The following is a 27,044-nucleotide window of genomic DNA, read 5'->3' on the forward strand; positions in this document are numbered from 1 at the left end:
CAGCCTCTGCCTGCTGGGTTCAGGTGATTCTCCTCCCTCAGCCTCCCGAGTAGCTGACACGTGCCCACCACCACATCCAGCTAATTTTTTGTGTTTTTAATAGAGACAGGGTTTCCCCATGTTGACTAGGCTGATCTGAAACTCCCAACCTCAGGTGATCTGCCCGCCTCAGCCTCCCAAAGTGCTGGGATTACAGGCATAAGCCACCGTGCCCAGCCTCAAATTCTAAATCTTAAAGCACTCTGCAAACGAAGCACATGAGTTTCTGCTTGCTTCAGGGATGTAATATGGTATAGAACTGTTTCACATAATAATCAGCTTTGGTGATTTTCCAGTGTAGAAAACATTATATTTGACTCTTGGACAACAAAGAAATTTTATTGAAGGAATTTCATTGAGGGTATCATGAATAAAAGCTGAATTCAAAATTAAAATATATAAAAAAATTCAGAGGATGGAATATGCAAATGTAAACTCCAAACAATGTGGCTGGGATTCATAAACATCTACTTTATGCAAGATACTGTGCTATTCCAGGCACTCCTGTGGCATTTAAAGTAAAATTCTTACCTTCCCTAAATTTTCAACCTAATAGAGGACAATAGGCTAAAGGGAATAAGTACATGAATAATATAACCTAAATTAGAATGTTTTTACAGCCATAGAGGGCAAAGGACTAGGAATTCACAGGAAACAGTAACTAGCTGAGAGCATAATGAAAGCTTGTGGAAAAGATAATATTTGATGGCCAGAGACAAATTTCTTGCTTTGGTATGTTTGGAGTGTTATACACATATATATATATAAAATATTTTGATTACAAAAAGCTCACTATAGAAAATTTATAAAAGACACAAAAATATTTAGTATAAAATTAATCATCCTATCAAATATTAAATAATATTAACATTTTGAAATATTTATTTGTCTTTTACTTCATATATTGATGGTTTTTATTTTTAAACGTAGTAACAAAACCCTTTGAAATTAGGTTTTCATATATTTTTGTATCTTGCTCTAATGGTTTGGACTCATCTATTAAGAACACTCTCAAATGCTACTTGAGAGTGTTTGAACAATTTGAAAACACATTTTGAATGGTTGCATAATTTATTTAACTTTTCTGTTTTGGAAAAGATTTTTGCTGTTTCTAGTTTTTTTTTTTTTTTACTACAAATAATATGTCATGAGCATTCTCTTTTTAAAAAAATAAACTATTTCCTTTGATTACATTTCTAGAAGTGAGATTATTTGGTCAAAAAGTCTACACATTTTTAAAAGTTGTTAATAATGTAAAATAAAAAAAAAGCTTAAATTTACGTAAAGAGAGACTTTATTCAGAAGGATTATTGCTGTAAGGGGAAGGTGATTCTGGCAATAGGGAGAAGGCTCTGAGATCTATGAGATCTGTAGCTCAGAGGCCAGACTCAAATAGGCTTTCATTTATAGAGAGAAATAAATAAGAACTGGGTGCAGGGGATGGGATGAGTGACAGGTATAAAGGGACAGTTGACCAGCAAACACTGTTCCCTGAGTTCAGCCAGTTCCCTGGAGGAGAGGCCTTTAACTTTTAACATGGTTCCATGTTCCAATGCCCAGAGTGGGCCAAAGTTTAGGTGCCTGGGCAAAGGGGAAAAGCTTTACTAAACTTTGGTCAAGTCAAGTTAGTTTGCATTTTGCCTGGATCAAACAGTTCAACAAACACTTCAGTTAATATTTATAAGACAAAAAATGTGGGAATTTGGAGGGTCTGTACCTGGTCATAATCTAGGTAAACAAGAAAGTTTTTAAGTCATAAAAGAAAGCATGATTCCTTGTAGCAAGCCACTTCCCAGAACAAAAGGAAGGGAGGATTTTTTTTAAATTGTACTTTAAGTTCTGGGGTACATGTGCAGAACATGCAGGCTTGTTACATAGGTATACACATGCCATGGGGGTTGGCTGCATCCATCACCGTCATCTACATTAGGTATTTCCGCTAATGCTATCAGGAGGGAGGATTTTTAAAGTGCCTTTCATTGGTTCTAGAGGATGAAAACCAGAGTCGTTAGCAATTCATTGATGGAGATGCTGTTAGTAGGCAAGTGTTCTTTGGAGAACATCTTATCTGAATTATCACAGTCCTACAGGATATCTAGTTATAAACCAAAGGGTTTTTAGAAAGTTCTTGGAAACAGTTCTTTTTATCCCAGATATATAAGAGCATGAGTATCCTCTTTGTCAGGCTTCACCAGCTCTATTTTGTCTGGGTCTGACGAAAGCAATTTCATCCTGGTATGTGCAACTTCCACAGCTAGCTAACGCTGACCATACATCCCACCCCCTCCCTACCATGCCCGCATCATTTCTTCTCCAAATGTCTATTGGACAGTGCAAGGTAAGGAGGCACAAGCCTGTTTGGATGGCAAGTGTTAATCCAGTGAAATGAACAACGCCCTGCTTTGCAGAAAGCCTTAAAACTACTCTCTACACTTACTTCCCCTGCAGTAACCCCACAAAACATACCCACTGACACTCACCTTGACTCTTTCGTGTCATAGCAATATTGTGGAATAGGAAAAAAAGTCTCTCCCCTCTTGGTGTAAATGAGTTACTTTGGGGAAATTACTCAATGTCTGTGCTTGAGTTTCCTCATTTGTAAAACCAGGTTGTCTACTAGCATGTACCACAAAGGATTGTTAAAAGGAAGAAATAAGTTACAGCATGTTTTAATTATTTACTGATACATAACAACCACAAACTAACAGCTTAAAATAGCTCACATTCATTATTTTACGGTTTCTGTGGGTCAAGAGTCCAGGCATGGTTCAGCCAGATTCTTTGCTTCAGAAGCTCTCATAGGGCTACAGTCAAGGTGTAGACAAGGGCTGGGTCATCCAAAAGCTCAGCTAGAGAAGGCTCTGCTTCCATGCTGCCTAAGATTGCTAGCAAAATTCCATTTGTTGAGAGTGTTGGATTGATAGCCTCAGTTCTTTGCTAGCTGTTATCTGGCAGCTCCCTCAGGTCCTTATCGTATGGGCTTGTCCAGTGAACTGCTAACTTCATTAAAGCATGGAAACTGAGAATTTATTGCAGAAAGTAAGATAAAAGCCACAACCACTTAGAACTTAATCAGGGAAGTGACATCCCATTACCTTGTGGTATTTTATTGGTTAGAAGCAAGTCACCAGGCCAGCTCTAACTCAAAGGAAGGAGGTTTCACAAGGGCATGGATTCTAGGAGGAGGAGATCAATTGGGTCATCTTAGAGTCAACCTTAGATTGCCCTCCAGCCCCTAATGACCCAAATACTTCCCACATGCAAAATAGAGTCACTTTCCTGCAAGGTCTTCAGAGATCTCATATCATCATAGCATCATCTCAAAAATCTAGAATCTTATCCTCTGGATTATGTCCAGATGTAGACAGGCTTTTTGGATGTAATTCTTCAGTCCAGCTCCTTGAGTATAGTTTCTTTTGATCTGCTAACCTGTGAAACTAAAGGGAAAAGTTATTGGTCCTCCACACCTAATAAAATAGTAGGACAGAAAATACGGATAACAGATATAAAAGTTCCTACTCAAAAAAGAAGGGAATGAGAGGGACAAAGGCTGAAGATTCATAGCAATTCTCAAATCCAGCTGGTCAGAAATTGCAAGTTCCTTGATTAGCTTTTGAGGCCTATAACACTTCAGCATGTATCTCAGATAAATTAGTTTTAAAAATTAAAAACATAAAAGGAAAAATGGGCTTGGTAAGATGGCTCATGCCTGTCATCTCAGCACTTTGGGAGGCTAAGGCAGGTGGATTGCTTGAGCCCAGGAATTTGAGACCAGCCTGGGCAATGTAGCAAGACCCTGCCTCTATTAAAAGAAAAAAAAAAGGGGGGGGGAGAAGAATGATAACCACAGAAAGAAAAATGACAATCTCAAAAGGAAAAAAATTCTTTATTTTATCAAGTATCCAGTCAAAGTTTAACAATATCCCAATTGTCTTACATACCTTCCTACTGTGTGTTTAGTTAAATCGTGATGTCAGATAATATTTGTATATTACGTTTTTTTAAATGTGTGATAATTTATTGCTTATTTGTCATTTACTTTCTAATATTGTGGATTTTGCTGATTATATCCTTTGGTTTATCCTCTATCCTCTATATTTCCCTTAAGTAGATAAACAAGATGCTTGATTAAATTTAGGCTTCATATTTTTACAAAAACTTCATGGGTGGTTCTGTCCATTGCATCATACAGGGAAGTACATAGTGGCCTATTATATTGATATTAAAGTTGACCAGTGGATTCAGGATGTCAAAGCCAGATTTATACATTATAAAGTTCTCTGCTATGAACTGAATGTTTGTATCCCCCAAAATTCACATATCAAAACCCTAAACCTCAGTGTGATGGTATTTGGTGATGGCGGCTTTGGGAGATGATATGGTTTGGCTGTGTCCCCACCCAAATCTCATCTTGAATTGTAGTTCCCATAATCTGCATGTGTCGTGGGAGGGACCCAGTGGGAAGTAATTGGATCATGGGGGCAGTTCCCCCATGCTATTCTCATGATACTGTGTGAGTTCTCATGGATCTGATGGTTTTATAAGTATCTGGCCTATCTCCTTTCTGCTGCTTTTCTCCTTTCTGCCACCTTGTGAAGAAGATGCCTTGCTTCTCTTTCACCTTGGGCCATGATAGTTTCCTGAGGCCTCCCCAGCTCTGCAGAACTGTGTAAGTCAATTAAACCTCTTTGCTTTATAAATTACCCAATCTCAGGTATTTCTTCACATCAGCATAAGAATGGACTGATACAGGAGGTGATCAAGTCAGGAGGGTGGGGTCCTCATGATGGGATTAGCTTGCTTCTCTCTCTCCCACCTTCCACCCTCTGAGAACATAATGAGAAGCCACGAAGAGTGCCCTCACCAAGCAATGACTGTGCCAGCACCTCGATTTCGGACTTTCCAGCCACCAGAACTGTGAGAAATCAATGTCTAAGCCACCCAGTCTACAGTGATTTGTTATAACAGCTGAACAAACTAAGACATTTCCCTCTTTAACTTTTTGTCTAATGTTTTCAAACCAGTTAGGATTATAGCTTAAATGTGCTATTTCATTTGGGGTTGCAAAATAGTGAAAGTTTTAAAGACAGACATTCTTTTATCAGCTATTTGGTTATCCTGAAATACCATGTACATGGAAGTCAAGATAAATATTGAACATTTAGAATAAAAAGTTGGTGCCCTGACAACCTCCAACAGGGATTAATAAAGGCTTTTAGAAACCATTATTGTGAACTCATGAAAGTTCATAATATTTGATGTGTTTTAATCCACCACAGTCATTAGTCTAGTTTAACAGCTCCATCTTAATTGTCAGTGGGAGGCCCTTCAAGTTAGTCCCTCTGCCCTTTTGGGTCAGATTTAGGCTGGTGCCAATCCTGCATAGCAGGCAGGAGTTCAGCCAGACAGAGATGAGTGAATTCTCTGTGCAGTTGCTCTATACTAACCAGACATTCATGCTGCAAACTTGAATTGGCTCTAGCAGCCCAGACTATTCCATGCCCTATTCATTGCATGATTTCTAGCTTTCCCAGCAACGTGAGCTACTTGATATCCTTTTTGTATTTATACCAAGAATCCTGATGCATCTAAGGGAAAGTAGTAGAAATGGGGAGCCGGTTAACATAAAATTGAGTGAAAAAGTAGTTCAGAAAAATAAGTGCAATATAATATAATTTATTAAATTAACAAAGTAAGATTTTGGCAAAACAAAATATATAAATAGTACAGCTATGTCTGCAAATAGATATAATGGACTGTAGGACATACATCAAAATCATGGGTTTGTCTCTTTTCCTTTTTTGAAAACTGAGTCTCACTCTGTCACCCAGGCTGGAGTGCAGTGGCGTGATCTCAGCTCACTGCAACCTTTACCTCCTGGTTTCAAGCGATTCTCTTGCCTCAGCCTCTGGAGTAGCTTGGATTACAGACACCATCATGCCCAGCTAATTTTTATACTTTAGTAGAGACAGGGTTTCACCACATTGGCCAGAATGGTCTCGGACTCCTGACCTCAAGTGATCTGCCCACCTTGGCCTCCCAAAGGGCTGGGATAACAGGTGTGAGCCACTGTGTCTGGCTGTGTTTATCTCTTGAATGCTTCGGTGGGGAATCAAATAAATCTAACTACAGGTGAAAGTTAAAGAAGACCTTAGCTATGGAAGGAGTTAAAAGTAGCTGGCGTATAATGCATTTACTCCCTTACTACAAGGATGTCCTGGAGGAGAAAGAAAAAGGCAAGTGAATCTCCTTATCAACTGGATTTTGTGTAAATAGATGCATGATATTGGCTAGGAGGAAGGGAATGGAAAGATTGAATGCACTTAAGGAGATATCCCTGGCCAAAGGATTTTTTATGGGAAATAAACCCAGAATCTAGGAAGCATGGTTCCAAAGCCATTCTCTGAGACAGAAAATGAAATCTATTAGATGGCCTGAGACCTGTGTTAGAGACCTTATCTATAATTGTGTGGCAGAGGATGTATTTGTTTACTAAGGCTGCTACAATGAAATATCACAGGCTGGTTGGCTTAAACAACAGAAGTTTAATTTATTGCAGTTCTGGAGGCTAAAAGTGCAAGATCAAGATGTTGGCAGGTTTGGTTTCTTCTGAATTCTCTTTCCTTGGCTTCAAGACAGCAAGTGTCCTCACTTGATCTCACTGTGTCCTCACATGGTCACCCTAGGTCTGTGGTTATTTTGGTCCTAATCTCTTCGTCTGCGGATACCAGGATTGAATATTAGTCATTCTGGATTAGGGCCCACCCATATGGCTTCAGTTTGGCCCTATCTCCAAATACAGTCACATTCTGAGGTACTGAGGGTTAGGGCTTTAACATATACATTTTTATTGATTTATTATTAATACATAGTATTCATACATATCTATGGAGTACATGTGAGATTTTGATACATGAATACAATGTGTAATAATCAAATCAGGGATTTTAGGATATTCATCACCCAGAACATTTATCATTTCTTTGTGTTGGAAACATTTCAAATCTTCTCTTCTAGGTGTTTTTTTTTTTTTTTTTTTTTTGATATAGGATCTCACTCTGTCTCCTAAGCTGGAGTGCGGTGGTATGATTATAGATTACTGAAGTCTTAAACTTCTGGGCTCAAGTGATCCTCAGATCTCAGCCTCATGAGTAGGTAGGCCTATAGGTATACACCACATTCAGATAATTTTTCAAGCTTTTTGTAGAGATGGGGGTCTCACTATGTTGCCCAGGCTGGTTTCACACTTCTGTCCTCAAGTAATTCTGCTGCCTCAATCCTCCAAAGTGCTGGGATTACAGGTATGAGCCACTGCATCTGGCCGCTATTTCAAAATATACAATATACTGTTGTTAACTATAGTCATCCAGCTGTGCTATCAAATACTGTAACTTATTCCTTCTATCTAACTACATATTTATACCTATTAACCAACCTCTCTTCATCTCTGCCCCCTATAATTCTACTCTTTATCTTTATGAGATTAGATTTCTAGCTCCCACATCTGAATGAGAATATGTGATATTTGCCTTTCTGTGTCCAGTTTCACTTAACATAATGACCCCAAGTTCCATCCATGTTACTGCAGATGACAGGATTTTATCCTTTTTTTTAATGATCAAACAGTATTTTATTGTGTATACGTACACATTTTCTTTGTCCATTCATCCAGTAATGGACACTTAAGTTGATTTCATATATTGGCTACTGTAAATAATGCTTCAATAAACATGTGGGTACAGGTGTTCCTTCGATGTACTAATTTCATTTCTTTTGGATATATGCCCAGTAGTGGAATTGCTGAATCATATAGCAGTTCTATTTTTAGTTTTCTCACAAACCTCCATACCGTTTTCCATAATGGCTAAACTAATTTACATTCCCACCAACAGGGTGTATGAGTTCCTCTTCTCTGCATCTCTGCCAGCATTTGTTATTTTTTTGTCTTTTTGATGCTAGCCAGTCTAACTAAAGAAAGATGATATGTCATTGTGGTTTCAATTTGCATTACCCTGATGATTAGTGATGTTGAGCATTTTTTCATATACCTGTTGTCTATTTGTATGTCTTTTGAGAAAGGTCTGTTCAGATCCTTTGCCCACTTTTTAACGAGATTATTTCAGTTTTTGCTGTTGGATTGAATTTCTTGTATATTTTGCGTATTAGTCCCTTGTCGGATGAATAATTTGCAAAATACTTTCGGATATTCAATAAGTTGTTTCTTTGTTCTGTTGTTTCCTTTGTTGTGCAAGAAGCATTTTAGTTTAATATAGTCCCATTTGTCTATTTTTTGTTTTTGTTGCCTGTGCTTTTGAAGTCTTAGTCATAAAATCTGTGCCTAGGTCCATGTTCTGAAGTGTTTTACCTGTTTTCTTCTAGTAGTTTTATAGTTTCAGGTTGTATGTCTAAGTCTTTAATCCATTCTGAGTTGATGATTGTATGTGGTGAGGGGTAGGGGTCTAGTTTCATTCTTTTGCATATAGATTTCCTGTTTTTCCAGCACTATTTATTGAATAGAATGTCCTTTCCTTAATGTATGTTCTTGCTGTTTGTGTTGATAATCAGTTGGCTGTAAATACATGGATTTATTTTGGAGTTCTTTTGTCAGTTCCATTGGTCTATGTGTCTGTTTTATGCCAACAGTATGCTGTTTTGGTTACTATACCTTTGTAGTATAATTTGAATTCTGGTAATGTGTTGCTTCCTGCCTTGCTCTTTTTGTTCAGTGTTGCTTTGGCTATTCAGGATCTTTTGTGGGTCTATACAAATTTTAGGATTTTTTTCTATTTCTATGAAGGGAAAGCCACAGAGTCCTAAAATAATTCTAAAATTCATGATGACTTTCTTGCCTAAAAGATCTTTATTACAATCGTGCCAAGTTTTGCTTTTGATTTAATCACTTGCTTGAAAAATACATAAACACACAATAAAGATTAGTGCGGGCATATTTCTGGCACCCGCTTCTGGTTCTATTCAAATTCCTACAGATGTTAAAGATTATGTTAGGCCACCTGCACACAGGCTATAACTAGAAGAGAGAAAATGATTTGTAAAAGCAGGGGGGGTGTAATGTCAGGTATTAGGTTGAAAACCTGAAATTGTAGCTATCTGTAGAAATGGCAGAAGACAAGCTAACATTTTTAAAGCGCTCTCATTTAGCTCTGATGAGCATCACACCCCTTAACGTTCTTCTGATACTAATTTTCCTAGTGTAGTCTGAACTTTTAAAAAAAAGACGTGTAATCCACAGAGTTTGTAAGTCAAAATGAGTGCATTTAGGAAGGATCGCAAGCCGTTTCTGAATTAAACCACCAGGTAGCTAAGTGGGGGCGGTGAAGACGACAACCTGCAGTCTAGGGAAGAAAATGCCTTTGCATTGTTTTTACGTGTTTACGTTATTTTATTTCCCAAGAGCAGGGCAGGAGTTAGGGGCTCAAATGATACAACGGCTGGGGATCGCCATAGTGACAATAAAATCGTCCAGGGAGGACGGTAACAGGCAGGAGTTCCAAAGGTCAGCCCCCTGCAATTTAGGACTCAGAAATTTAGGTTGCAGCAAAAGGAAAGTAAGCTAGGAAATTTGGCAGACCCGGGAGGCAGGGCGGGAAGCGCACTAGTGCGCAGACTCTGTGGACTCGCGCAGGCGCACCAAAAAGGGGCGGAGCTACGGGACTGGGGCGCGACATCCGGACCCGGCTAGGGCTGCCTACAAGCAGTTGGGCCCGGGCAAAGGGCTGCTCAGTTTTCTTCAGAGGGAACTGGGAAGTAAGTGCCATGGCACTGCAGGGCATCTCGGTCATAGAGCTGGCCGGCCTGGCCCCGGGCCCGTTCTGTGGTATGGTCCTGGCGGATTTTGGGGCGCGGGTGATGCGCGTGGACCGGCCCGGCTCCCGCTACGACGTGAGCGGCTTGGCCCGGGGCAAACGCTCGGTGGCGTTGGACCTGAAGCAGCCCCGGGGAGTCGCGGTGCTGCGGCGTCTGTGCGCGCAGTCGGACGTGTTGTTGGACCCCTTCCGCAGCGGTGAGCCCGGGCCCCGCGGGCTGCTCTCGGAAAGTTCCCGCGGAGGGTAGGGGTCTGGCCGTTCCATCGAGGCTGCGCCCGCCACATCTTTGCCCAGTTGTCGCTGGAACCCTCGCCAGCCCCAGCATTCTAGGTGTTTTTGCTCCTAGGGTATTGTAGGTGATCATTCGTCCCTTGAGACGATGGTCCAAAAGTTGGGTTCTGAGATACTGCTATTGCCCGGTCTCTCCTTTTGCCTCTCTGACTCCTTCCCAAAATCCTCTTTTTTTTTTCTAATAAACATTCTGTATTTGCCTTTCTTAATTTCTTGAGGGTCTTGAACCCTGTGAGAATCTAATAAAAGCTATAGGATTCCCTCCCTGGAAAACTTGTGTATAGGCCCACAGTCTTTCCGTTATGTTTATGGAGTGCTGTACTCTGAAGCTATCCACGAACCCAGGCTAACTCTCCCTGCCTGGGAGAGGTTCAATTCTCAGCATCTGCTCCCTGGACCCCCCTTATTCATTCCCACCATTTTCACCTTTTATGGAGACTTCCGCTTTTTCAGAGTCGTAGACACCGGCATACACAGGTCCTGGGCATCGCTTTCAGGGCTCTCCATCAGGCATTGTCCACAAATCCCAAACTGAGCCTTTCCTTCTTCCTTCTAAAACGGCACCTCCACCTTCTGTATTACTTGTTTCAGTGAGTGCCTGAATCTGAAACCTGTACTTCATCATGGACTCCAGTCTTCCTTTCACCACATCCAATTTCAGTGATCACCAATATAGTCATTTTGCTACTTAACCCACTTGGACTATTTCCATACCTGCTACAACTGCCTTGACACTGGTGTGACAGGCTTTTAAAAACTGGTGTTTGGGGCTGGTATCGCTCTAGTTCATTCTCAGACAGCTGCCAGAATAATTTTGTTCAAATAGAAATTCAAAGCATTGCCTGATCAATAACAGTAAATCGGTAAATGGTGAATGAATGAATGTCTGCAAGACACCAGGCTTATTTAAATGTGTTAACTCATTTAACTCTCACAGCCGTATTTGAGGATTGTAACAATTATGATTAAGATTGTATAATAATTTAAGAATGCTCCATTTAAGATGAGGGAGTCTGAGCATGGTTGACTAATTTGTCCAAGGTCTTGTAATCAGGAGGAATACCGGCTTGGAATATGGATATAGCCTCCACGTGAGGCGTTGTGACTGGTGTTTACGAAGATAACTAGAGGTTTTTTGTGGTTTATTTTAGCCTTATTTGCAAGTACAATTAATAACATTTGCTGTAGGCTGATGGTATATTTACAGCAGCTAAGGACCCAAAGATTGAAGCCACCATTACTGGAATGGTGAGTTTATTTTGTAATCTTGATTGCTTTTAATCCCAGGACACTTCAGGTGCCGTTACCTGGGGTTTGTGCAATATATATTATACTTGTTGATGGCTGAAAAGCTTTCAGGTACTATTGTCACTCACCTCTTTTTCTACAGATGGGTACTGAGCTTTTTCATGAAGGTAGAGATGCTAGGCACTTAAGCGCCCGTGGAAATAGATCAGGTGTGAATTCTTCAGGAGAAGCTCATGAGCTGATAGGGAAGATAAGTGTATGTATGTATGTTTGAGCAAGTGCAGGTGAGGTGGGACGTGGCAAACACTGATGCAGTACAGAAAGAGAAAAGGGGTTTCCTAAAGGGATGAGACCTTTTGCTAGGGATTGAATAAATAGCCTTGGGGAAACAGGGATGTGCCAGGGGCAATTACAATCTGGGAAGAAGCCACACATTCCAGAAATGGTGGCTTCACTCTTTGGGTCCTTAATTGCTGGAAACAGGCTATCAGCCTACAGCAAATGTCATTAATATTACTTGCAATACTGCTATTTTATGTTTGCTTCAGAGAAGGGATTATCCTCATTCTTAATTCATACTCTCTTAAGCAGATTATTACTTTTCTCTTAAGGTGTCATGGAGAGACTCCAGCTTGGCCCAGAGATTCTGCAGCGGGAGAATCCAAGGCTTATTTATGCCAGGCTGAGTGGATTTGGCCAGTCAGGAAGCTTCTCTAGGTTAGCTGGCCATGATATCAACTATTTGGCTTTGTCAGGTATGTTGAAAAAAAAATTTAGTCTACACTTTTAGTTTATTCCATCAAGATCTATAGGTATGTTGATTAACAAGAATTTTTAAAGGTGAAGATTTAAATATTTATCAAAATCCATCAGGAGATCATGGTTGTTTAAAATAGACTGGTTTGGGTCTTAGAACAATCATTCTCAACCTTCTCTCACCCCACCCCTTAACATGTTCGAAGGATGTGCTCACTACTATCATTTGTTTTTTATATTTGTTGAGTCAATTCTCAGACAAGCCCCTGCTAGGAATTAAGAGGCTTAATGGGTACTAGGGATGGTTGCTCTGTAGTTTGAAAATGTTGATATAGTTAGATTCTGACAGCTACTTCTCCCCGTCAGATCTCCACCCACCACATTGAGAATCATTGCCTGAGTCATTGTTTCAGACTTCTATGAACACTAGAAAAAGCCCGTGGTTTTCAGATCCTAACATCACTTTATTAGAGTTTTTGCCTGAGAGACAACATGTAAGATTGGCCTGATTCCAGAATTCTAAGAACTGTGTGTTATTGACTAAAGGAAGTTTCAGATTTTCTGTGAGTACACATTTAAAGGTTGAAGAAAGAAGTGTATCTAGAATTGGCTTTTCACATCTGTTTTGAAATTAGATTCCTTTTTTTCTTGTGTACAAGTATTTTCGTGCATTTCTTTCTAATAAGAATGAAAGTGCATTTACTGTTTTAAAACCACAGAACAAATAATCATTTTCTTTTCCAAAAGTGAGTAAAAGCTTAGCAATATTTTGAAAATGGTGGTTGGAATAGGTTTCAGAGAAGAAAAAACAGTAAAACCAGGATCCTGTCTTGAGGGAAAGCCTGTTGGTAAGTTTGCTGACTAAGCTCAGATTTGGAAAAGTGTTGTATACTAGCTTTCACTTAGATTATCTACTGGAGAGATGATTGGTTATTCCTCTAAGATGCTCACATATTTATTTTAAGAAGAGATTAAATTTAAAAGAGACATTAAATTTGTTTTTAATGATATAGGTGTTCTCTCAAAAATTGGCAGAAGTGGTGAGAATCCATATGCCCCGCTGAATCTCCTGGCTGACTTTGCTGGTGGTGGCCTTATATGTGCGTTGGGCATTATAATGGCTCTTTTTGAACGCACACGCTCTGGCAAGGGTCAGGTCATTGATGCAAATATGGTAAGTATTAATTGGGGTAGATGCCTGCCGCTTGTTGCTAAGTGTGCGATATGGCTGCTTAAAATCCTTTTTTGAAGAAGACAAGAGATAAATGACATTTGAAGTTTCAATCCGAGTTACCAAGGATATCCTTTTCTTTTTAAAATAGCTTCATGTCCTTTATATATCTGTTAGAATGTCATATTTTGATCATTTGTTCTTAGAGTCAGTTTTCTAAACTTTCTGTGGCTCATCTGATTCCTATGTTCTTTTAGTTTGGTGCAAAAGTAGTTGCAGGTTTTGCCAAATCCACAATTACTTTTGTGCCAACCTAAATATTTCAGCAATTTTCTCCAAGTTATCTCGTGCTTAGCATATCATTTTCAAGCACTTGTCTTTCAAAAAAAGTGCAAGAAGTCTCCCTTAGCAGGTAGAGAAAATTCTTAGGGATGCTAAGGTAAAATGGAGCTCCGTCTGAACCTTCCTGCTGCGTTTTGTAGGGGATGCTCTGATATCATAATGCTTCTGTTTGTTCACTGTCATCCACTGAGTGCTTGCCTCATGTTCTGCTGAGCACTTTCCCTGGGTGATTTCTTCTTATTCTTAAAACTGCATGAGGAATACATTGTTGTTTTAAAGAGGAGGAAATGGAAGCATAGCCATTTGCTCCAGATCTCACGGCTAGTGGGTAAGAGAGCCCACTCTAGCACCACTCCATGTTTGCATTTTCACAGACATTTGGAGGTAGGATGGAGAATGGATTTGAGGAGACAAGACTGGAGTTAGAGAGACCAATTACTGGATTATTGCTGAAGACATCAGGGCAAGTACTACAGCAGTAAATGGTAGAGTTGGTTTGCATTGAAGGAATAGTTGAGATGTAAAATTGCTGGGAATTGATAATGGACTGACAGGGAGCAAAAAGGGAGAAGACAAGGCTGGCTCCCAGGTTTCTTGCTTGGATGACCTGCTAGTGTCCTGAGGAAAGACTGCTAAAGGATGAGGCAGCCTGGAGCAGTGGCCAGAGCATAGAGTGGTAGCTGACTGCCTCCATCCCCAGCCCTGCCATTTACCAGCTCTGTGATCTTGGGCAAGTTACTTAACCTGCCTGTGCTATACTTTCCTTTGTGAAATAGAGATAATAATGACATCCACCTCATAGCATTGTTAGATGCTGTGAGAATTCAGTGAGTTCATCCATTGTTCAGTGTGGGAACAGTGCCTGGTGTACAGTGGGCCTTCTGTAAAAGGTTGTCATTGTGGTTATTTTTACTAAAAGAAAAGGAATTCAGTTTTGGTCATTTCCATTTTGAACTGCCTTTCAGATATCCAGGTGGGATACTTGAGGTTAGTAGAGAAACAGAAGGGAGTGTCGTCTTGGAAACCAAAGAAAGGAATGGTCAGAAGGTCAAATGTTGGTGGACACCTCAAGAATTTAGAGACTGAGAGTGTCAACTGGATTGGGTCCTTGATGATCTTCACAAAATGCATTTTCTACCAGAAACCCCTCATCTCCAAAGCTTCAGCCTGTGCTTCCTTCTCTTCATGGTGAATCATGACCAGCCCTGTACTGAGTGTGTGCCTGTGGGGCCCTGTCATCAGGACACATCTGACACTTTCCTGTGTGCCCTCTCTGAAGTGTGTAGCAGCGGCAGTGGAGTGTGGTTTATCTTTTATGGCCAGCTCCTGGCGTAGTCAGTTGCAGCATGAGCTGGCAGCACCGGCTTTATACCACTACCCGCCAGATGCAAGGCCAGTACCTTCCACAGGCCTTCCCTCCTTTGATCCACACAACTTCCTGAGGGAGACATGCTACTGTCATTGCCATTGAAGAGTTGACTGCTTGGAGAAGTTAACTGCCTTCCTCTAAAGCAGGTGGTGGGAAAGGGTCCAAACACTGCCCCAGGCAGTTGGACCCTAAAGTCACTGCTTTCAACAACTTCCCTCTGCTGCCCCATGGGCACAGTCCGTGGAGTCCAAAAGGAATGAACTAAGGGGCAAACATGGGGCCTTGGGAGTGTTAAGGAGAATTTAAGGCTAGATACTTCTCTAGTAATAATTTGAATAATTTACTGAGGACATACAGTTGATTATCATCGAATATTAAAAAAAAAAAAGGTGATTGCTTTTTTCAGCAGGATGTAGCTAATCAGAATTACATAATGATTAGAAGATAGTAAGGTTGGCCGGGCATGGTAGCTCATGCGCCTGTAGTCCCAGCACTTTAGGAGGCTGAGGTGAGTGGATCACCTGAGATCAGGAGTTCAAGACCAGCCTGGGCAACATAGTGAAACACCATTTCTACTAAAATACATTTAGCTGGGCATGGTGGTGGGCGTCTGTAGTCCCAGCTGCCCAGGAGGCTAAGGCACGAGAATTGATTGAAACTAGGAGGCGGAGGTTGCAGTGAGCCAAGATCACACCACTGCACTCCAGCCTGGGTGAGACAGCGTGACCCTGTCTCAAAAAATAAAAATAAATAAATAAATAAAATAAACTAGTGAGGTTTTAGTGTATGTGAAAATGTTGTAATCTTTCTTCTGGGTTTATATTTCCATTGGGGATAGTAAGTGTTTGCTGATTACTCAAAGCTAAAAGGATCAGTAAATCATAGTCATTCCTTTGTCACTAAGAACTCTTATAACACAAGCAATTGTGGAAGCTGATTAAGGGGAGGCAGATCCCTTCTAATGGACCAGAAGTTTTCACTTTTTTTAGCAGCCTAATTCCAGACCTGGGCTTGCCTGTGAAGACCTGGAGTCTATCTTTTCGTAGTGCTGTTTCCTTGGAAACTGTAGTTAAGATAACTGTGGGATGTAGAGTGCATTTTGCTGTATTTACACTCAATCTGGGCCCACATGATGAGAACAGTGTTAAATTAAGTGTAGCCTAAAGCTGTCCCCTTACGTATTTTAAGTTCTACCTAAAGGTTTCTCTTACATGGTGAACTGTGATCTCAGGTTGTGTAAACAGACTGTAACCTCTTGTAACAAGCAGCAAGTCTCAGCCAATCACAGCAGCCATACTTCAACCCGTCACAGGTGGCCAGCTGTTCAAACTGTGTTCAAACAAGGCAAAGGCCCAAGGGTAACCAATCCGGCTGTTTCTGTACCTCACTTCTGTTTCCTGTGCATCACCTTTCATTTTCTATCCATGAGTCCACATGACTACACTAGAGTCACTCTGAACCTAGTCTGGTTCCACAGATGCCCAATTCATGAATCATGCTTTGCTCTGTTAAACTCTTAATTTGTCTAAAGTCTTTCTTTTAACAATATCAAAGGTTGGTGGTGAATTGAGGCTATGGTTTCCCTGTGTCAGGGGGCTCTCGTCTGTGGCATGCATGGTATGTGAGTCGTGGGGCAAGAGAAGCCATGTGCCAGGGTAGCCACTGCCAGGCCTTGCACTGAGCCCAGGAGGGTTCCTACTGTATTTCTTGTCCTGTCCCCTCTTCTAATGCTAAGGATTAGACCAGAACCTGTTTTTGTCTTGAGTAAGCCCAACTGTACCTGTAACTCTGTTAGTGCATCTATTTTTCAGCAATCTCATCAGGACGTTCAACATATAAAAGAGATTAAAGGGGTATTTTATTAGCATAAAATATTTTATGTTTACATATTCAGTATTTATGTTTTGTCAGTCCAATGAAACTGTTCTAAACATAAGCACTGGAAGTTAGAGCTTATGGGTGATCGTTTCATGACTTTCAGTATTCAGTTTATTACTACATTTTGTTTGGACTAGATGTTAGGAAAATCCTGAGTTATGGAGATAAGTTAGAAATGCCTGTAATTTTTACACAAAAATTAGCTGGGCATGGTAGGTGCCTATAATCCCAGCTACTCAGGAGTCTGAGGCAGGAGAATCACTTGAACCCAGGAGGTGGAGGTTGCAGAGAGCCAAGATTGTATCACTGCACTCCAACCTGGGCAACAGAACAATGCTCCATCTCAAAAAACAAAACAACAACAACAACAACAACCACCTATAGTTTTTAAATAGCTTGCTTAAATTCCAGATTGCATTTCATTTATGATGAAGCAGAATGGAAACATTTTGTTTCAAGGTTGACTCACTATGGTAACTAAAAACTTCTCACACTCGTTGGCCTGAACATAAAAGTCAGACAAATAGTATTCTGAACTCTCTGCTAAAACTCTCTCCTCCACCGTATGACAAGCTAGCTTGCTTCCAGTTCATCTGTTACTGCTCTGTTGATTGGGGGGTAGGCTCTGAGAAAATCAAAGCTTGAGTGGAAAGCAGGCACTTGCTTATTTTCATTGTTGTTTATTTATTATTCCTTGTCAAACTTGTTGGTTTTGTATGAGCAAGCAGAAATTAAGAGCGGAGGAGACCCATGCAGAACAAAAGTTTTCCTTAATAGTGTTCCTAATACAAGGTAAAATTTAGGCAAAATTGGAAGGAAAAGCTTTATTTTAAAGTCTAACAGCAAATGTTAATGAGTTGAGGCTCTGATGTGTCAGAATTTGGTGTAGGTTAAATATATGATTAAATAACATAAACATAAAATATATTTAAAATAGTGCACATATATATGCATATGTGTATAAATATGGAACTCTAATATCTGTGTAACCCAGTCTCAAGAGCACTGCCATAGGCCACTTATATGAACTCAGCTATTTGGTGATAATAAATGTCACAGCCATAAATTCAGATGTACATGAAATTTCAAGTTGAAAGGGAAAATTGGATATAGCCAAAGATACATTGTATGGTTGTTTTACAACCAGTAACTGAGAAATTGCTAGAAGTTGGAACAAGTCCTCCTCTATTGGTAACATTGAGGCAAGGATGCTTGAGGGCCTTTTCCCTGGGGGACTGGAGACATTAGGCTTATAAAAGGTGTAAAGATCAGAACATAATCTTCTTCAGATAGACCAGTGTCTCCAGCCTTTGAGTTTGAGCCTTGTAGACTTGATTGCGTGATGACTTCAGGACAGTGGGAAGGTGGCATTTCCAAACTAGTTTGCCTGGACTCAGAAAATGCGTATACCTGCCATCCGTATTGTTAGTTTATTTTATAACTTACTAGTGATTATTAAAGATAACATATATTATACTCAAATACAGTTTTCTTAGGATTGGAATCAAGCTAGAATATGCCAAATTTTACTGTTAGATGATTTACCTTTAAAATGTAGTATGCTTCGTGTATCTATGTGTGTTTATAGGTATAGAGATCAGAAGATGCATTTTTAAAAGCTCTTTTTTTTTATGTTTAGCTTTTTATCTTGGTAGTTTTAAACATATGTAAAAAGTAGAATAGTACAGTGACCTTCCATGTACCCTCACCTAGCTTTAAAAATCACCAGCATTTTACTAATCCTATTTGAAATGGAAAACAAAAGTCATTCCTTCTAAGTCTTATAGTATTTTCAGAACTGAATAGTGCAGCCAATTGTTATTCTAACATAAAACTGCTCTACCTCACTTTCTGGAAACACCAAAGAAGTTGCATAATTGGGTAGAATCTTCCTACACACTAAGATAAGCATTTTTATGCAAATTTTAAACTTGACTAAGAGGAATGAATCATGCTTTGACACTTGAATTGTCTGAATTGTTTTGTATTCACTTCTCTCAAAGGTGGAAGGAACAGCATATTTAAGTTCTTTTCTGTGGAAAACTCAGAAATTGAATCTGTGGGAAGCACCTCGAGGACAGAACATGTTGGATGGTGGAGCACCTTTCTATACAACTTACAGGACAGCAGATGGGGAGTTCATGGCCGTGGGAGCAATAGAACCCCAGTTCTATGAGCTGCTGATCAAAGGCAAGTCAGCTTCACATGTCTCCCCCAACTCCCCTTTTGCTGTGGATGTTCTTTAGTTCTTTTTTAAAGACTTTTGGAATCTGTTATATCTTTTTCTGAGGCACTATGTGCCTGAACTTCTTGCTTGTGAAGAGCCTTAAGGTCAGCCAGAGGTGAGAGAGGAGGGCTTTTTCAGATCTCTCCCAGGCATTCATACTGCCCTGCACATGTGCATGTGTGTGGCCTTCTCAGGAGTTGTAAAAAAATTTCTCGTAGTATGCTACCCATTGGGGATGTCCCATTCCCCAGTTTTTTCTTTTAGGTTTCTTGGTTACCATCTCATTAGCTGCAACAGGTAACACCACCTTCGACAGCTCACAGCACCTGCAATAAAATAGATAAAATACTGCCATTTTTTTTTTTTAAATCAACATTTTAGGGGTAGAGCAAAGTGAGCTCTGAGTCAGATCACAGAAAGACAAGCCCTGAAAATGGAGCCTTTCAGGAAGCTGCCAGACAGGCTAAATAATGTCATTTCTCTGGGGATGAGGTTTTTAGGGGAAGCTCCAAACTCATTTTCTCCTCCTCTTGTGGCTGTTCTCCTGCTGGCTTTCAGAATTAACCAGAGTTGAAAGGTAGCTGGTTTTCAAGGTTACCACAGGGAGAGGGATGAAATTAGCACAAATTTTAACACCACAAAGCTCACTGGTCTTACTGAGATTCAGCTGTTTTTCTTGAATAAATGCTCCTTGGGATGCTGCAAGCTTTTAATTTCCAGAATTATGAAAAAGCTGATTCTGACAGTTGTTGCTAGGGTTCTCATTGCTTTAATGCAGGTTTTTGAAGGTTCTCATTCTGCCATTCTGGAAGTTAACTCCCTTCCTTGGTGTATCCTGTTATTTTAAAACATATACCATAGTCCTCTCTTATCTGTGGGAGATGCATTGCAAGAGCCCCAGTGGATGCCTGAAACCGCAGGTAGTACTAAACCTGATTGCTGTCAATTGAAAGATGTTTCTGTTTATGTCTTCCACCCACAAATTTAATGTAATTTTCCATCTTAAGCACTTACCATGCACTTTGGCTGTAACTTTTCGGTTTGAGTAGTGACAGCAAAACTAGCATGAATTTCTTTCTTCTTCTCCCCTTCTTCACAATCACATGAATATAAGATTCATTCTTAACCATAAATTTTAGCAACCTCAGCATGCAAGTTTTGTTCTTGCCTTAGGCTGAGAACTTTCACCTTTTCGCGTAAGGGAAGCACTTTAGGCTTCTCTTTGGCACATCCACATTGCCAGCATCACCTCTGCCTGCTGGGGCCTTTAGGAAGTAAAATAAGGGTTACTTGAACACAAGCCCTGCAATACTGCACAGTCAGCCTGCTAACTAAGTTGGCTGCTAAGTGACTAATGGGTGAGTAGCACCCATGGTGTGGATAGGATGGACAAAGGGATGATTCATGTCCAGGGCAGGATGGAGCAGGATGCTGTAAGTTTTTATCATGCTACTCAGAAAAGCATGCAGTTTAAATTTATGAATTGTTTATTTCTGGAATTTTTCATTCAATATTTTCGGACCATGGTTGACTGTGGCTAACTGAAACTGTAGAAAACAAAACCTCAGATGAAGAAGGACTGCTGCATGTGTGGAGTGCTCATGTTTCACATCCACGTTTCTCCTCAATGAATGAGCCTTTCTGGAAACACTGAAGATGGAACAAGACAACATTTTTCTAGCGGGGTCATTGCTCCAACCCTTTTACTCCTGATCACCTTCTTCTAGGTATTCTTCTGATGAGTTCAAACTTTGTAACTCGCCTGATTTTTTTTGTAGCACCCTCTTTTTGCATCCACAGCCTTTTGTGGTATCCTTAACCCCCATCTCTCTTCAAAGTTTACCTAGGATCCTTAGCTGACAGATGGCTAGAGGAGATAGCATGTTAAATCACCTTTCACTTACTCTACCTAGTCCATGCCAAAATTCCTCAGCATTATCTTTCTTTCGTAATATTTATTGACAAAAATAGTACTTTTACTAATCACATATACATTTCTTCTCTCTCAACTCCTACTGGACAAACCCCCATATCTATAATAATTTTTTGAGGGCCAGGTGCGATGGCTATGCCTGTAATCCCAACACTTTGGGAGGCTGAGGCAGGTGGAGCACTTGAGGTCAGGAGTTCAAGACCAGCCTGGGAAACACGGGGAAACCCCATCTCTACTAAAAATGCAAATATTAGCCAGGTATGGTGGCGTGTGTTTGTAATCCCAGCTGGTCAGGAGGCTGAGGCATGAGAATCACTTGAACCTGGGAGGCAGAGGTTGCAGTGCACTGAGATCGCATTATTGCCCTCCAGCCTGGGTGACAGAGAGAGATTCTGTCTCAAAAAATAAATATATAAATAAATAATAATTTTTCGAGATAGTACCAATTACATATCTAATTTACTCCCCCTTGTATTTTAGATCTTTGAGACAATACTTTAATCTAGATCTTCAGTTTCTAAACATAAGTTTGCAAAGTCTTTTTAAGGTGCATACTCTGCTGTGTCCCTGCCATTTTCTAAGACAAAAAAAAGTCCGAAAACACTGACAATTTTATGACATTTTGAAATAGCAAGGCTCTTACAGTACAGTCAGGTAAGCAATAGATAATTTCCAAAAGCTGTTTATTCATAGATAATTTTTAAAAGCTGAGTGACCTCTGTCACCCAGGCTAGAGTGCAGTGGCATGATTTTGGCTCACTGCAACCTCCGCTTCTGGGTTCAAGTGATTCTGCTGCCTCAGCCTCCTGAGTAGCTGGTATTACAGGTACCCACCACCATATCTGGCTAATTTTTATGTTTTTAGTAGAGATGGGGATGGGCCAGGCTGGTCTCAAACTCCGGACCTCAAGTGATCTGCCCACCTTGGCCTCCTATAGTGCTGGGATTATATTTTACCACAATTTTCAAATATGAAATAAAAATTTAAAATTATATGTTTGCTAGAAAAAAATAAGCAATTCAGATTTTAAAAAGTAAGAATGCAGCTTTTTCTTTGTTCTTCTACTTTGGGAAAATTTGGGATGTGGCCTTCAAGAATTTTTACTGTACACATACAAACACACAATTATTCTATTTTATTTTATTTTTTGAGACAAGATCTTCCCTCTGTTGCCCAGGTTTGAGTACAGTGGCACCAACACGGCTCACTGCAGTCCTGACTTACTGGGCTTAAGCAATTCTCCTGCCTCAACCTCCCATGTGGCTGGGACCACACGCATGTGCCACCATGCCTGGCTAACTTGTTGATTTTTTGTAGAGACAGGGTCTTACTCTGTTGCCCAGGCTGGTCTTGAACTCCTGGGCTCAAGTGATCCTCCTGCCTCAGCCTCCTAAAGTGCTGGGATTACAGGCGTGAGCCACTACACTCAGCAATTATTTTCTATTTTACAATGTATTATATATACATTATTTTATATATATATAATAATATATATTATATATTATATATATTAATATAATATATATAAAATATATATAATTTGTAGCTCTTTTTTTGTTTGTTTGTTTGAGATGCAGTCTCATCCTGTTCCCAGGCTGGAGTGCAGTGTGAGCTCAGCTCACTGCAACCTAACCTCTGCCTCCTGGGTTTTCAAAAGCTGGATGACCTCTGTCACCCAGGCATGATTCTCCTGCCTCAGCTTCCTGAGTAGCCAGAATTACAGGCACCCGCTACCATGCCCAGCTAATTTTTGTATTTTTAGTAGAGACAAGATTTCACCATTTTGGCCAAGCTGGCCTCAAACTCCTGACCTTGTGATCCGTCTGCCTCCGCCTCCCAAAGTGCTGGGATTATAAGCGTGAGCCACCATGCCTGGCCTTTAGCTCTTTTTATATGACAATATAGCGAAGACATTCTTTCATGTCACTGCAAAAGATCTTCACCCTCACCCCTTTTATATAGCAGTCATATCATGTATTTCATGATCTGCCTGTACTAAAATTTATGTAATTAGTTCCCTATTGCAAGTTCCTTTACATTTTTTCCAATTTTTCAGTATAAAAATAATGTTTACAGTTGCCATCCTGGACATACATCTTTGAATACTTAACATGAATTTTGACTGCTTACTATATACTTAATATTATAAAGCAGTAAAGTTTATGACATGTACTTAAAAGAATAAGCATTTTAATTACGTGTGTGTGTGTGTGTGTGTGTATGTATGTGTATGGTAGTTTCTTTGAAATCAAAATATGCTTTCCCGAGTTTTAAATGGTGTCTGAGGCCCCAGGACAGTTCCTGAAAAATCTCTTTGACTTAAAATATAAGAAATTTCATAGTGATTGTACCATAACAACTAGCCACTATCTATCACTGTATTTATACAATTATGGATTCTGAGACTTGGGACTGGATTCCAAGTTCTGTATTGGATCGTCAGGAGCATAGCAAACAGCTCACCTTAAACCACTGATGTTTAATCCTGTGGGCTTGGTCAGGGCCAGGAACAGGATGGGAGATTATATGCTGAGACGAGATGGTAGACAATGGGAGAATTGGGATGTTAGAGTTAGGGTAGGATCTGGAGGCTTGTGATTTCTAGTATTTTTCTAGCATACAAACTATGGTCTGTGTAATCTCAAGTATAATGTTAGAGAACATATTGGCTCCAGCTTTACTTAGTGTTATGATTCTGATCAATTCTGAGAAAAAGAAACTGTTTTAAAAGCATGTGAAGATCACCACTTTTGGCTTTCTGCTCATTTTATGTGCCTTTCAGTCACAGAGTTCAGGGCAATCAAGAAAGATCACCAAGTAAGTAAAAGACATCCTTGAAAGCATATCTCTGTAGATTATAGTGATAACCTGAAATTATTGCCTCATATCCTTCCTGGTATTTGAATGGAACTGGTGGTTACAGAAGAAAATGTACCTATATATTCCACCAGAGGCTGTTTACACAAATCTGGAACTCTGTTAGTGCTTCTTATTTCCTCATAGCCCTCAAAACCCTAAGAAGCTTCAGTATTTATGTCTTCCTGCCTCATCTTCAGAGCAACTTATAATTAGCCTTGATCATGATAGGGAAGTGAGGATTATTCAGTTAACTTGGCTAAACTTACATATAGTGTTATGCATCATAGTTTACCAATTATTGTAAAGTGAACCTGCCCTTTGGGTATAATTTAATCAGCACTGGAGTTTGGGCATGTCTGCAGGGGTAAGCCCACATAATTGGTAAAGAAAACACAGATGGGGTCAAGAGCTAGAGAGGCACCTTTCCTGATAAATCCCCAGGTGGCTGCTTTCATGTCCTCTGCACTGTCATCTTGATGGGCCCTTGAAGCCCCTTTCATGCCAGAAAGTCTACATGCCTCACTATAGACTGACTGGCTGATAATTTTCTGTCATGTTTGTTATAGGAACAGTTTGCATGAGTCTTTGGTTACCTTACAAGTCCTTTATCCTAGTACAAAAAGCTATTTTTGGCTCTTTTTTTTTTCTTTTGGAGGCAGAATCTTGCTCTGTCACCCATGCTTGAGTGTAGTGACATGATCTTGGCTTACTGCAACTCCACCTCCTGGGTTCAAGCAATTCTCCTGCCTCAGCCCCCTGAGTAGCTGGGATTACAGGCACCTTCCATCACGCCTGGCTAATTTTTGTGTTTTCAGTAGAGATTGGGTTTCACCATGTTGGCCAGGCTGGTCTCAAACTCCTGACCTTGGGTGAGCCACCATGCCTGGCCCTTTTGGGCTCTTTCATTTTAAAAATGTATGTATGTATGTAAAATGTATGTATGTATATATGTATATATGGATGGATGGATGGATGGATGATGGGTGGATGATGAGGGTCTTGATGTGTTGCCCAGGCTGGGCCTTGAATTCCCAGGCTCAAGCAATCCTCCAGCCTCAGCCTCCCAAGTAGCTTGCACTATAGTCATGTCACCACTCCTGGCCATTCCAGCTCTTTTATTTTAACAAAATAAAGAGATATGAATGTATTTATAAAATTGCAATCCTGAATTAAATAATTTGTCTTCAGGCTTCTTCCTTGGAAACTGAGATGATCATGTGTAAAATTGTTTATATTGTATTTTTTAATAAGGTTTGAGTACATTATAGAAAATATGAAGTTGTTTTAACTCAGTATAACTGTAATAACATCCTGGGGAAATTGTTTTTCAAAATCTACTAAGAGGTAGGAAATCAATTTCTGGAAACCAGACTATTGAACACTACTTTTGATAAAACATGAATAATAAAATCTGGGTAGTGACAAGTCTGACTACCTCTGCTCTCTTCGGCCTTTTGCTCCAACCTCAAACTGACTTTACATTTTTTTCTCTTGCCTCATTTGAGAAGCTCTTCTAGAGCATCTTATTTTGCATAGTACGGTGGGCTCAGCATTCATTTTCACTGATTATAATTGCTCTGTTCAAATCATAATAATTTTAGAAATTTTATTTTTCCTCAGGACTTGGGCTAAAGCCTGATGAACTTCCCAATCAGATGAGCATGAATGATTGGCCAGAAATGAAGAAGAAGTTTGGAGATGTATTTGCAAAGAAGACAAAGGCAGAGTGGTGTCAAATCTTTGACGGCACAGATGCCTGTGTGACTCCGGTTCTGACTTTTGAGGAGGTTGTCAGTCATGATCACAACAAGGAACGGGGCTCATTTATCACCAATGAGGAGCAGGACGTGAGCCCCCGCCCTGCACCTCGGCTGTCAGACACTCCAGCTGTCCCTTCTTTCAAAAGGGATCCTTTTGTAGGAGAACACACTGAGGAGATACTTAAAGAATTTGGATTCAGTCTTGAAGAGATTGATCAGCTCACCTCAGATAAAATCATTGAAAGTCATAAGGCAAAAGCTAGTCTCTAATTTCCAGGCCCACAGCTCATGTGAATTTGAATACTACATTTGCAGTGTAGCTTAACACATAACATTGTGTGCATGGAAACGTGGAGGAACAGTATTGCAGTGTCCTACCATTCTAATCACCAAAAAAACCACAGACTCTGATTCTACAGTGATGATTGAATTCTGAAAATGGTTATCATTAGGGCTTTTGAGTTAGAAATCCTTTGGGTACTTATACTAAATTATGATAGTTATTCTGCCTTCCAGTTTGCTTGATATATTTGTTGATATTAAGATACTTGTGTACTTATATTTTGAATGAATTAATATAATATAATTTATTAAAGAAAGCTTTCTTTTTCCCTAAAGTGTACTTGTGCTTTTAAGTTTGCACAAAGCTTTTAAGAAAACCCTTTAAATACCATTTAAATCGCATTTTGTGATTCCTTGAAATCTTTTTTGCTTGTTTACCAGAGTGAATGTTCTTAGATGAAGAAGTCTGACCATTTTAATTTGGTTGAAGAAGTTTGACCATTTAATTTGACTGGAAATCACTCAGTGTGTCTTTGAATGGGAATGTTGCCAGATGTTCTCCAGGCTTCCGGCAGATTACTCCCACCCCTCCATCTGGTCCTCTCTGCTGGGAGCCAGGCTTCTCTGTGCAGCTGCCTGTTAGTCTCACTGACATGCCTCTTTTTCTCACATTGTGCCGTCGTTTGAGTTCTGCCAGGCAAGTCTTCCTCTCTCACCAGCCTCCTGCTTCCATTCCCACCATGCCTCCCTCTGCCCTCATAGGCCCTGAGCTTATCCTCACTTCATTGAGGCCACTGCGCAGTTCCCCTGCTGTGGAGAGTCCTTTCCTAGCCTCTGTCTAAAATAGCAGCCACCTTGTCACTTGTTATCCCTTCACCCCATCTTGTTTTTCTTTGTACCATATATCACTACTGACATATTTGCTTATTAACCCCACCTGCCCCCCTAGCCCGCCAACACACACTAGAATGGAAGCTTTATGAGGGATTTCGTATGTTTGATTCATTGTAAAAGCCCTAGTTGCTAGAATAGTGTCAAGCAAATAGCAGAAACTTAGTAAATAT

At 40.1% G+C, this 27,044-nt stretch overlaps 1 protein-coding gene across 2 annotated transcripts; it reads left to right on the forward strand.

The window, feature by feature from the left end:
- The first annotated feature begins 9,682 nt into the window (after positions 1 to 9,682).
- AMACR (alpha-methylacyl-CoA racemase) lies at positions 9,683 to 26,315 on the forward strand. 2 transcript variants are annotated; one of them, XM_017548297.1, is made up of 5 exons: positions 9,683 to 10,060; positions 12,014 to 12,157; positions 13,172 to 13,332; positions 18,922 to 19,108; positions 25,559 to 26,315. In XM_017548297.1, exons 1-5 carry the CDS (start codon positions 9,814 to 9,816, stop codon positions 25,966 to 25,968), a joined length of 1,149 nt encoding a protein of 382 aa, XP_017403786.1. In that variant the 5' UTR covers positions 9,683 to 9,813; the 3' UTR covers positions 25,969 to 26,315. The 2 variants fall into 2 exon arrangements, with proteins under 2 accessions (XP_017403786.1, XP_017403788.1); XM_017548299.1 differs by lacking the exon at positions 13,172 to 13,332 and having other exon boundaries at positions 9,719 to 10,060.
- Positions 26,316 to 27,044: the final 729 nt, after the last annotated feature.

Source organism: Cebus imitator, unplaced genomic scaffold, assembly GCF_001604975.1.
Source record: "Cebus imitator isolate Cc_AM_T3 unplaced genomic scaffold, Cebus_imitator-1.0 Scaffold205, whole genome shotgun sequence".
NCBI classification, from domain to species: Eukaryota; Metazoa; Chordata; class Mammalia; order Primates; family Cebidae; genus Cebus; species Cebus imitator.